We start from the raw sequence: 13,615 nt of genomic DNA on the forward strand, positions 1-13,615 counted from the left end.
GTTCTCTGCCATTTTCATTAACCCTCAGAACCTGGGTATTGAAGCTAAACAAAAATAGTGGTTCTGTGGGGAATTACGAATACTTAGTTTCACTGTACTTAATACACATCATGAATCATGTTACAAACATCAAATGAAAGGCACAAAGAAACACACAACACTAAATTCAGTTCTAAAGGTAAGTTGTTTAGTATATATCTTTTTCAAATAGATCAATAGATATCTGACTGTCCGAAACAAAAAAACACATAGACTGTGAAGCACTTAGTGACTGGTCGTGATTGGTGACGTAGTGCTGTACAGAAATAAAACATGTGACATATATTCATACATCTGTACAAAACATTTTTTCATGAGTATCAACTCTTGAAAGCAATAGCCACAACAGGATGCAGTATTTCCTTATTTTAGTTGAGGCGTTGCGTGGAGGGGTTCGCATAAACAACGTCAACGTTTCGACCCTATGTGATAGTGCAGACTCATATGCATCTGTGTCGGGTCTTCATCAGGACTGGAGGGGGTCTGGACAGCCTGACAGCACAAAGGAAGTGTGTTGAATGACTTCCGTAGGTCCTATTTGCATGTCACCCGACACCCTCGTAATGCTTCTGAGTTGGTCAATTCTTGCCTGATTTATGGAAATCGTCTTCACCAGCTAGTGGAAGGATTTGAAGAAGGGGCAGCGCCGTAGCGATCACCAGGGATTGGGGATTCTAAAGGAGACGTCCGCGTCCGTCTATGCTCAGTACCGAAAGTCTGAGCATAGACGGACACAGATGTCTACGAGATGGGTGCTACTGCCTCCTTCTTACCACAAGGCACATTCATTCTCATCTTTGTCCTCCTAGGTTTCATGTGCCTCACATGTGGGTGGTGGGGTTTGGTCTGCAGTGGTGTGTGACACTGACACATCAGGGGCCGGAGATGTGGATGTAGAAGTAGCAGCAGCATTCACCTGTGCACTGTCTTGTGGCATCATTCCCATGATGAGGATCTGCAGGGCATGGGAGATCCCATCTACAGCTTTCTCTTGTGCAGCCGTGGTAGCCATTCTTTGTGCCTGCATCCGCTCCATGTTCTCCATGACCCTCCTTAAGTTTTGCAAATCACGGATGACATCACTGTAGCCACTCTGACTCGACAGTTGTTGTTGTCTCCGAGTCATGACTCCAGCGACGACAGCCATGTATTGTTTGAATTGTTGGAGGGCATGGGGCGAACTGTGGGTGTCCGTTGGGGAGTGTAAGTGGTCCATGATGGGACTTAGAAACCCAGGCATGGCATCTAGTGTGGCTGCCATGAGCCTGACCCCACATGCATCTGTTCATCCAGCTCCTTCGGGCGGTCTAACTCACGGCGTTGGAACACCATGTGTTCTTAGGTGAGGTACTGGGAACTAGACGTGGTGGTGGGTGCTTCCTGCTGTGTGGTCTGTGCAGGGGGTGGGCTCACCTTGATGGTGCTAGGCTGCCCTGCTACTGGAGGTGGGGTTTGGAGGTTGTCCATGAACCGTTGGATTTCGTCATAGTCGTTGTCCTGGGGGTCGTCTACGACATCACTGATGATATGTGGAGTCTGCTCTGCAGCGGGTGTTGATTGTCCCTCTGCAATGTAATGGGGAATTGCAGTTCCACAGTGTGCTCCATGTATGTTTATGCATTGGCGAAGTTTACATACGGACTGCATGACAATGTACATTGTGGCTGTTTGTGAGTAGATGCCTTTTTGATTGGGGACAGTGGACATTTGTACTACATCAGGAATGTGAGGTTGAACTCGTACATTGACGTCTCACATTCTTTTCCCCTCCTTTTCTGGTGCATTTTCCCGCACGACGCATGGAAATTCCAGGGCTGTCCCTGGTTATTGTTGGATTTTGTTTCACGGTTTGGGACATCGCGTTTTTTACATGTTCGTGTTTTGTGTTTTTTAGGTGTCGCGTTATTTTTACCGCTGTCATTTGACGCGTTATCGTGGGACTATCGCATGGTATCACTGGGTTGAGAATACTACTTTAACACTGTGTTGTTTTCCTGCGATAGACTGCGATATGCAAAGATTCGTTAAGCTAATTTTGTGATATTTATCCCAAGTTCTTGAGAATATCCCCCTTTATTAAACAATTCTTAGTTCTAAACATTTAACATTACAATAGATTCATTTCAGGAAACAACTTTGAACACAATCATAGTAAATATTTCCTTCAACATTTTACATGTTGCAAGTTTCTACTCCTCTATTGTTCGCCTCTGCCAATTTTGTAAGTTACATTGCTTTTACTCACATATCAATTTGTCCTTTTCCGAGGCTTGTCAGTCACACAAGGACATAAGAGCATGCTCAGCTTTTCGCGGTTCCTCTCTATCTCTTGCAGAATCATTCTTTTTGGACTTCATATTTTTAACCCAAAACTAACATTCAGAAGTGTAGGCCCATGCTTGTTTTTCGACAGAGAAAAAGCACAAACATTTATTATTTTCATGAAATGTACTTTCACACTGCGCACCATCCCAGCATTTGCACTAACCCATGCGCAACCCACATTATTCTTAGAAAAATATTATTCCGTACACAAAAGCAGCATTAGTCTTTTATTTTATTCAAAGCCATCAGCAAACACTGCCTAGATTTCATGCATTATTATACGCATAAGTTCACGCATGCGCATAACCATTTCACCTTATTTAACATTCTTTAATAATAATTTACACAACACACTGTTAATAAATGTTACTGGGGGTCAAATCCAGCAGCAGGTTTTATTTTCTCAAAACCCTGCTCCATCACCCGCTGCCCCTCCTGCCAATAAGTTAAGGGAGAAGTGAGTTTTTATCACAGCAAATGGTTAGGCCTTTTCTGGACCACAGTACCCCTCGGAGACAATTCATCATCTCATTAATTGTGGATTACAGCAATATGACTGGCAAAATAACTGTTTATGCAAATACAACAGACAAAACACTGCTGATAGAGTCACTTAACGTTCTAATTTCCCCAACTCATTGTTTTAACACAACGTGTCCCATCCATGCCTTGATATAAAAGAAGCGAATCTCTTCTATTTTGCCAACAGCTGCCCTGGGCTTGCCAGTGCGCATCAAGATAAGGATTTCCTTCGCAAAACAAATTGGAAATAGTGGCTCTATCATAAATGAATGTTATGATTCTCTTTAGCATGTAAAATGGGATGAGTCAAAGTATGCAATAAAATGAATGAATCTCTTTTGCTTATCAGAATAAGCTTTCTATGGATCTCAATGTGCTGTCATAAGAATGTATTTAAGATAGAGTGCACTGCCCTAGATCTCTGTGACCGCTGATTCTATGAAGTGATTTCACAGTTGTAATTAGTTTTAAAAATTTCTGCACTTTAGGTTCTCAACCGCATCTTGAAGATTCACCACCTCGCTTAGTAGAACATCCTTCTGATCTAATTGTCTCCAAAGGAGAGCCTGCTACGCTCAATTGCAAAGCAGAGGGGCGCCCAAACCCTATTATTGAGTGGTACAAGGATGGGGAACGGGTGGAGACAGACAAGGAGGACCCACATTCGCACCGTATGCTGCTCCCTAGTGGCTCCCTCTTCTTCTTGCGCATTGTCCATGGCCGTCGGAGTAAATCCGATGAAGGAATCTACATATGTGTGGCGAGGAACTACCTGGGAGAAGCTATCAGCAGAAATGCATCACTTGAAGTGGCCAGTAAGTTGTTTTTATTTCCAAGCCTCTGTTTGCCTACTGTACTGAACCATGTCTTATGTAATTCGCCTCACTATGATGAGGTATTTTGTACTTTAAAAAACAGGTTTCAAAATCAACCTTCTATTTCCTAAAAACAGTCAACTAATAAGTGCACATTGAATTGTTTGAACAATAGACTCCATTTACATTCATCATCCTTATCCAAAACAGGATAAAACATTTCCTTCTAAAAATAACATTAAAAGCCACACGAAATTTCAATAGGAAAGAGCGCAAGTAGGAGTTTGGTAATGAGGATAAATACGGATAAACACACTATTTCTGCCGAGTTTCAAGCAGTGAAGTTGCAGATGGTTTCATTGATAGATAACGCAAGTCAGGGATCCTACATTTCCTCTCACAGGCTTCTTTCAGGGCTCTCTTTGAGAGTGGAGGTGGCTCTGCCTCTTTATAACCTACGATATTTAATTTTTCTCCCCTGCATGCCAATCTATTTCTCTCTTCTCTCGCCCATAATAGATCACTGATTTCTATTTCTATATGACACAGAGAGAGGATATTTTTTGATCCTCCCTCGCTCCCCCGAATTTACCCCAAAATCTCAACATTGATTTACAAGCAAGGTAATTCGAGGACGGTAACACTGCTTCAATTCGTATTGCTTGGCCCATGGCACCCTTGGGTTACCCCATACGTTTTTGCAGATATTTTTATTCACATTTATCCCAATTAGGGTCTGAACTGGGGCATAGCACTTCCACCCGCACAAATATTGGGTAGAGGCCCTAGCTTTATAAGCTGTGAGTACGGGAGTCAAGGAGGGCCCTCCAAAACCTTTCTTGTATTTCACAACTCCTCCAGTGGTTAAAACAACCTGTGCAAGGACCTCTGAGTGCATAGGGAGGCCTGTCTGACCCGTTCCCAGTTGGCTATTCCAGTCCCGTATATTCACCTCGGCCCTGCTTATTGCTGTGTTGAGTTTGTTAAGTGTTTATTAATTCTTGGTTATTACTGTCAGCCTAAATCGCGTCATGGTGTCTGGCACTAGTTATAGAAACGCCTACGGGGGGTCCCCATGGGTAAAATGCAATAAACTGGGTTGCACAGGTGCTGCAGGATTTATTCTGGCGTATCAGAGGTATACATTTCTCGCTGTCAGCATTGTTATTTGCACGCCCCCATGTGTTGCAGCGAATGGATGACTATTCTGAGATTACAGTGCGGTCGTTGAGGGAGTACTAGAGTCTCTCCATGACTGTATGAACAACGTGCTGTAAACAATGGGGTCTCATATTGACGCTAGAACAGCAACCTTTTATTTCAGAATGTATGGCACCTTGTTCAAGCATTGTGATGTACTGTTTTATATTTCTCAAAAAAAGACCTTAGTAAAGAAAATAAAAAGAAGACCTGAGCATCTCTAATATCCCTATGCAGAGACCAACATAAGTTTGAATTAAACATAATTCCCAAGTACTTATTTGATGCGACTAGCTCCACTCGTTTGTCTCCTTAGTGCAGCTTTCTTGCCAAATATAACAATGTTTGTCTTCTCCATATTGATAGTGCGGTGGTTTACCACACAGTATTTGCTAAATGTTTTTAATTTTCTTTGAAGACCTACTTGTGTCAGATCCATAATACCCAGATTATCTACATATGATAGACATGCAAAAGGTATTCCCCCCATGTTTGGTACAACCGCCTTCATTTCTAGCAACACCTGTGACAGGTCTGCAAGGTATAAGGAAAATAGCATGGGAGCCAGGACACATCTCTGTCTCAAACCATTACCAAGAGGAATTTTCTTCAAAAGGGATCCCCTAAGGTCTAGCTCCACCCGTGTCCAATTATTACAATAAAGTTCTTCAAGTGTTGATTACAGGCATTTTGGAATGCCCATCTCTCTCAACTTAAACCAACAGATTTTCATATTGACTAGGTCGAAGGCTGAATAGAAATCAACAAAACAACAGAATACATTTCCAGTTATCTACATCGCCTTCTGACCCATTGCTCATGGGTCAGAAGGCCCATGAGCATGATCAATTTTTGAGTGACCCTGCTTAATGCCTCCGTGTTCAATGCATATCAACTTACTGGACTATGAACAATGAAATGGTCTTTGAATATAACTTAGCCTCAGCATCAATTAAACTTATCAAACAAAAAATTCTAGGGCCTGATGAGCCCGCTTTCTTTAATATTGATTTTAATACTGCATCTTTACAGCTATCTGGTAAAGTTCCTGATTTTGTTATAGAAATAAAAACATTTGAGAAAAAGCTAGCCCACCATTTAGACTTTGATTTTAAGAAGTCACCTGGTCCTGCCGCTTTTGTTAACTTAAAATAAGTTGTTATTTTATTTAGGGATTCCTTATTTTGGAACTTCGATAAATCCTTTGGGGTGACCACTGCCCTCTGTTTTCCTCCCCTTGGGCCTTATAAATATTGCTCAAGTAAGATACCCGCTGTTAATATTTGGGTTTCTGGTTGGCAGAAGTATGTACCCTGTCCAACCAGGAGCCACAGTCGTCGTCAAGATATTGTATCTCAATAACACACCCTAAATTAACCTGTGCTCATCCCCTGGTAGCTTGGAATAGAGCAATCAGGCTGAACTTAAGAGGTTTAGTATTTGTGCAACACTTCAAACAGTAAAACAGTGAAAACACCACACAAATAGATACCACACCTGGTTAGAAAAATAGAGCTTAATTTAATAAACAAAACAAGACCAAATGACGACAATCCAAGAAGTAGAACCGAAGTGATGAATGTTTAAAGAATAAATTGAAATGTAGTGCTTAAAAGCATAATGCACCAACCGGGCTGTCTGATCACACTTGACTGGGACCAATCTAAAAGTTCAGGCCAACCGCATTGGAATACGGGTCAGATACAGGGCAGGGACGACTCCTCCGCTATGGCAGAGGAGCGTTGCCCCACTACTATTAAGCAGTGTGCTGTAAAGCAAAGGAAACAAAAAATGGTAATAACTTTGAGCTATTATCATTTAATGCTTCCTGCTGCTTTGCAGGCGGGCAGGTTGGCGAGGGGCTCTGCTCTCGGAACAGGGCAGGGGGAGTGGTTAGCCCACTCCTAAGTGAGCAATGCCTGTTTGGTTGGCCCTCTCAGGCCGCCCAACTAGTCATGCACACTTTCCCTGTTCTCCATGCAGGCTGCATTACAGCCTGTGTTGTGAACAAGCCCAGGGCCCCATTCCTTGGTTAAATGTCAAACCAGGACGCTCAAAAGCAATCAAAATGCTGCATTGTTATTGGTCAGGGGAGACTGTCTGTGCTTCCTGTGCCTCATTCTGATGAGGAGAGCAGGAGCAGAGATGTGGGATCCAGCCCTGCAAGGTAAGTGTTTTTTTAAAAAGTGTGCACCATTTCTCCCCACCCCCCTTGTGTGGCACCTGCCTCGCCACCCACGAACCATGCTGGCCGCCACTGATAAAGGGACCAGCCTTGTCCAGCTGCAAAGTACCTCAGTTTGAGTCGTTGATGGAGCTAAGATGCGAGAAGCAAAGAAAGGATGTGTCGCCGAACCACAGAAGGTAGGCGATTCGTCATTGTTGAGTTGCACAAAGTGTAAGAATGAAGGTGATGCGCTGCACAGTCAGTGGAGCAACGTACTCAATCCTCTCGGCAGTGGCAATGCCTTGTCATCGGACGAGATGCACCAGTTCTGAGCAGCGCAATGACATTTATACATGAATTTTGTAAGGAACAACACTTTATACCCACTTTCAAGGGTCCAGTACTGGGTTGGCACCACTTGGCAGGGCGAGACTCACAGTTGGCAGAGTCCAGGTGCCGTTGTAGAGGGGTTGGAAGTCTTTGATGTCCCTAAGACTGCAAAGCAGGAGGCAAGGCAGAAAGGCCTTGGAATCACTCTGGGTTTGGGTGATGCAAGTCCAGTCCTTCTCAACCAGGCAGGGAAACAGCAGGCAGGAGGGCAGCACAGTGAGGTAGGAGTCCAGCAAGCAGCAGTTCAGCAGAGTGGCAGTCCTTCAGTTACATAGCTGTGTGTCATCCTAGCAGTCTTCACAGGTCCAGAAGTGTACTGAAGTGGTGGTGTCAGAGGTTCAGTACCTATACCCAGTTGTGCCTTTGAATTGGGGGAGACTTCATGGAAAGGTCTTTGAAGTGCACAGAGGTCCCCCCTAGCTCCAGATTCATTACAGAGGTTTAAGCAGCCTTTTGTGTGGGAACAGGACTAGGCCTGGGCAGAGTGACAATACAAATCTGGAGCACTATGCGTAGTTCGGCATGCAGCAGAGTGCATTAGGTTGGGCCGTTCGCACTGACTTTTAGCGCTGGGTGTTTGTCCTGCGCTGGAAACTCAGCATGAATGGCACCATGCGCATCGCAAGAGGGCGCTTCTTCTTTCTGCAGTTTGAGTGGATGTTCTACTTGAGCAGCAGCTTCCTCAATTCGAACTTAAGGTTTTCATACCCACGTAGTAACGGCCTTCAATGACCACTTGTTAAGAAATCTCGCTGAGAGGTGGTCTAGCATTGGAGTTTCCTCACTCGTGCTCACTAACTTACCGTTGGAGAGTGCGAACGAGGAAAACCTCTGCTTCGTAGAGCGGAGTTTTTCGGAACCCCATATGCTCTGCTGAGTGTGAAAAACTCAGTGAACAAAGCAGAATTTACCACCCGGGCCTGAACAAGACACAGCCTATTCCGATGTAAATGTCCGGCTGTGTCCAGCTCCTCTCTCCCATCCTGCTCAGGATCGCACATCAGGATTTAGATGGCACATCAGTAACATCTAAGCTCCTTTTGTGTGGCTGTCTAGATGGAATACACAAGACCCAACTGTCACCCATCCCAGATGTATTTTCAGAGACAGCCAGCAGGCACAGAATGGCTAAAGTAAGAAAATGCTAACTTTCTAAAAGTTGTATACACAAAACAACATTAGGTGGTTGTGAGATTTAAACACATCTTTACTTATGGATGAGGTACATTTTACTCAATAATCATGACCTCAAATTTGTTTTAGTAATGATTGAACACAAACGTTCATTAAACTTTCACATTTAGTGCGATACGAGGAAGGACAATCCACATTCAACTCTATGGATATACAGTGAAAAATATTTAAAAAACGTATGAAATATGGAGAGATGAATAAAATATACATTGTGATAATGCAAAATGTATACATGAACTAGGCTAAAATTGCATCTTCACCAATCCAAGATTTTACAAGACCGGAGCATTACATTCACAGAAAGTGCTCTTAGTACTGAAATGTACAAAGGTTCCAAAGATATCTAAAATGGGCTTCCAATAGTTTCTTTTGACTAATGAATGCATACATCCATATTGATATGATGTTTTGATTCTGACTTATCATTTGTCAAGGTTATTAGGGATTTGTACTCGTAGACCAAATCAAAGGAGCAGGACCAGCTTTTCTGAATTGCTCATGGGAGTCTCTGTATTTTTTATTTGTTAGAAGTGGATTCTGGAGCCCAGTGTGATTCCTTTACAAATGCTTGTTAGAGCGTCCTCTGGATCACATTGTCCTCCTGCCACATGGCTATTAATTACAGAACAACATGAGCAATCCAGAAAAGCCTGTCCTGCTGCCTTTGATTAGGTGCATGAGTACAAATAACCTCAACAATTGATAAGTTGGAATCAAAACATTTTGTTGTACCCCCTAAGATTTACCAAACCCTTGTCCTGAAGAGAACCCCAATAGAAAGTGTGGGTTTAAAACAGGTAGACTGGGATCAATAGGGGATCCTAGTTCAACCAGTATCAATATGGACGTATAAATTCATTTGTCTAAAGAAACTATTGGAAGCCCATATTAGATACCTTTGGACCCTTTATACGCTTCAGTACTAAGAGCACTTTCTGTGAATGTAATGCTCTGATCTTGTAAAATGTTGGATTGGTGAAGATGCAATTTTAGCCTAGTTTATGTATAAATGTTGCTTTAACACAATGTATATTTGATTTATCTTTTCATATTTCACACGTTTTTCAAATAGTTTTAACTGTATATTCATCGAGTTGAATGTAGATTGTCCTTTCTTTTATGTCACCAAATGTGAAAGTTTAAACATATTTTGTGTTCAATCATTAATAAAAAACAATTTGAGGTCACAATTATTAAGTAAAATGTACCTCATGCATAAGTAAAAATGTGTTTAAATTTCACAACCACCTGATGGTGTTTTTTGTATACAATTGTCCAAGGCCCAAGGTGGTTGTAGGTAAGGGCCAAACCCCCCAATTCACACAACTTTCTAAAAGTGGCATTTTCAGACTTGCAACTTAAAATTCGACTTCGCCATAAGTAGTGATTTTAAATTGTGAGCCAAGAGACACCAAATTTGAAAAGTCCATCTCTTCACAATTGGTAATTACACTTAAAACATCTAATAAAGTAATCCCAATGTTATCCTAAAGCAGAGATAGGCCTTGTGGTAGCACAAAAATGAACTTGGGAGTTTTTCACTGCCAGGTCATGAAAAACTTAAGAGTACATGTCCTGCCTTTTAAATGGAATGCACCCTGCCCTCTGGGTTATCCAGGGTCTCCCTTAGGGGTGACATATGTATAAAAAGGGAAGGTGTATCTTGCCAGGTCGAAATGGCAGTTTAAACTGCACATACAGGCTCTGCAATGGCTGGCCTGAGCCCTGGTTAGAGGGCAACCCAAGTGTGTGGTACAATGAGTGCTGCAGGCCCATTTGTTGCATTTCATGTGCCCAAAGCACATGTAGTGCACTTTACTAGGGTCCTATAAGTGAATTATTTATGCCAATTGGGAATGAGCCAATATTACCCCGTTTTGGGGAGAGAGCACAAGTACTTTAGCACTGGTTAGCAGTAGTAAGGTGCACAAACTCCTAAAGCCAGCAAAAACGAGATCAGAAAAACAGAAGCAAAAAGTTCAGGGGAAGACCATCATAAGGCTGCCAGGTTTAACACGTGTGTCCCAGCTGACAGTGGTAAGAGCTACCCAACCCCTCAGGATAAACCTAGATAGACCCTCCGCATTGGCGTGGTCTAACCCCAGACGGTGTTTCACCATAAAGTCCAATCCCTGAAGGGAGATGGACCATCTCAACAGTTTAGGATTCTCACCCCATACCTGTATGAGCCATCTGAAGGGGCTGTGGTCTATATGAACCAGGAAGTGAGACCCAAACTGGTATCGTATCAAGTTTTTCAGTGCCAAGATCCCACCAAAAGCTTCTCTTTCAATAGCATTGCAACTATGTTCCGTGCAAGTAACCTCCTACTAATGAAGGTTACTGGTGGGCCTAGACCCTCTTCATTTAGCTACACTAATACTGCCCCTATGCCTTGCTCTGAAATGTCAATGCACAAAAGAAAGTGGTGAAGTCAAGTGCCTTGAGTAACAGCAGGATGACGAAAGCGCAGCATGAACAACTGCTCCCCCTACCTAAGGTCCACAAAACGGTAAGCTCTTCCACCAACAGGCCCCTCAACATGGACTTGCACACCCTCTCCCTAGACACCCCTGCCCAAGCCACCCCTACCCTCTCCTCAGTAAACATGGAGCAGCAGCTAGCCCTTCTATAAAGCCAGCTTGAACTGATAACCCTGGGCCTGAGCTAAATCTTAACCAACCTCGACTTGGCCATTAAGACTAGGCTCCCTCCTCAATGGTCTCACACTCTGACTATCTCCTCCCATCTAAGACCGGACAACTCACCACGCCTGAGTGAGCTCCCACCCACCCCTGTGACCCTGAAACAAAGACCCAGAGAAGCCGATACAGAGTATCGAACTCAGAGACCCAGTGCTCCCAACCACCCTGCGACCCTGACACAAAGACCCAGAGAAGCCGATAGAGAGTATCGAACTCAGAGACCCAGCAAGCCCCCATCCACCCCTGCTACCTTGACACAAAGACCCAGAGAAACCGATACAGAGTATCGAAATCAGAGACCTAGAAGAACCAAAGCAGTCATGTCCTCTAAGGAGGCGACAGAGCTATCTCTAACCCACGACTCTGCCCTCACAGCCTCCCCTATAGCCAAAATACAAGTGATCACCAGTTTCAGAAGAGACCACAGCACCTTGAATTCACTAAGACCCCCGGCCCTCCTCTCTCCCATTCCCAGAACCTCCCCCGTAAAGAAGCACACCAAAGAGTAGTCCACTACCAACTGCAGCCTCTAAATATGCAACGGAACTCGCGGAAACCATCCTCTCCCAAGACATAGACATTGCGCTTATAACAAGACTTGGCTAAACGAGTTCTCCACACCAAACCTAGACATGTTGGTGTCCCCATGTTTCACTATTATCAACAAGGACAGAAAAAAACAAAGAGGCGGAGGCATAGCAATCATACATAGGAACACCATTGCCATTATAGAAAGAGACACCTTCAATTACAGCACCATTGAATGTCTCACTGCCAACATCAAGACAAACTACAACAGAGCAATTCTCTGCCACCTCCTATACCATCCCCCAGGCAACACGTCCACATTCGGGGAACACCTGTCGGATCTGATTGCCTACTGCTTACTTGGTGACTTAAATACCCTAAATCTCGGTGATCTCAACCTACATTGGAATGAGGCAAACAATCCACTAATTCTGTCCATTAGCAATCTTCTTAAGGACAACAATTTGACCCAATTCTTCTCTGAAGAAACGCACAATAATGGAGCAACCTTAGATGCCATGATCGCTCAAAATGACACAGTGACGATCGACCACGTCCTCCCCGTGGACTGGTCTGACAACTACAACATTCTATTCCATATCAACCAAAACACTCCTCTGCAGCTTCCCCCGCAAGACCCCCCCCAAATGGTCCAGAAATCTAACACAGATTCCTTTAACGGACCTAGAGGAAAGGATACGCTCGCTCCTCCCCAGCTTCTCTGATCACCTATTCGCAACGGAACTTACCTCGCATTACACCTCAAATATGACGTCCATCCTCGATCAAATTGCCCCCTGAAATAAAAAAAAAGCAGGAGCACTCCATAAAGATCATGGTATATCTCTGACATCAACTCCGAAAGGAGACAACTAAGAGCTACAGAGAGACTATGGAGAAGCAACCCTTTCCGACATTCGCCGTGAGCAACTCAAAGCAGCTTGCTGGAAGTATAAAAAACATATTCAGAACAAAAAAAACGAATTTTTCTGCACTGCACTGGACGACGCAACAAACAGGCCCAGGGAGCTCTTTAACATCATTAGACAACAAACCTCTAAGCCTGCTACCTCCTCAGTTCACGCTCCAAAGAGCTATGTGACAAGTTTGCAAACTTCTTTGAGGAAAAGATCAACAAGATTGAGCTCTCACTAGACATTAACATCAATCCCCTCAGCAAGATCTTTCCGCCAAAGACCAAGGACGCCACATACAAGCCTCCTTCAAAATCCTGGAAATCTTTCATCCCTATAAAGGAAGATGAGATAGTCAACCTGATCTCCACATCTAAGCCCACCTCACACACTCTAGATCCTCTTCTGCCACAACTGACCAGAAAACGTAAACTCTGCCTTGTCTCACTCTGGTGCAAGATCATTAACAGTTCCCTGAGATCCAGAGTCGTCCCTGACTGCCTCAAAGTAGGGAAAGTCATGCCACTGCTAAAAAAAACAGGCCTAGACAAAAAAGATCTGAATAATTACAGACCAGTCTCAAACTTACCTTTTCTATTCAAAACCCTAGAAAGATGCGTGCTCCTGCAAATAACTCAACACCGGGATAGTATCAACCTACTCGATGCCCACCAATCGGGCTTTAGAAAGGGCTGCAGCCCGGAAAACGCGATCCTCAAAGTCATTGATGACATGCACAAATCACTGGATGCAGGCAAATGCTGCCTTCTCATTCTCCTAGATTTATCAGTAGCTTTCGACGCGATCGATCACAAC

The 13,615-nt window shown here is 43.7% G+C and overlaps 1 protein-coding gene across 1 annotated transcript in view; it reads left to right on the plus strand.

Moving 5' to 3' along the window:
* LOC147732751 (roundabout homolog 2-like) overlaps positions 1-13,615 on the plus strand; it is a 1,033,034-nt gene that overhangs the window by 88,677 nt on the left and 930,742 nt on the right. The window contains exon 2 of the mRNA XM_086957318.1: positions 3,375-3,701. Coding sequence (XP_086813444.1) covers positions 3,375-3,701 — 327 coding nt within the window. The remainder of the gene's footprint in view (positions 1-3,374; positions 3,702-13,615) is intronic.

Source organism: Lissotriton vulgaris, chromosome 2_1, assembly GCF_964263255.1.
Source record: "Lissotriton vulgaris chromosome 2_1, aLisVul1.2, whole genome shotgun sequence".
Lineage (NCBI taxonomy): Eukaryota > Metazoa > Chordata > Amphibia > Caudata > Salamandridae > Lissotriton > Lissotriton vulgaris.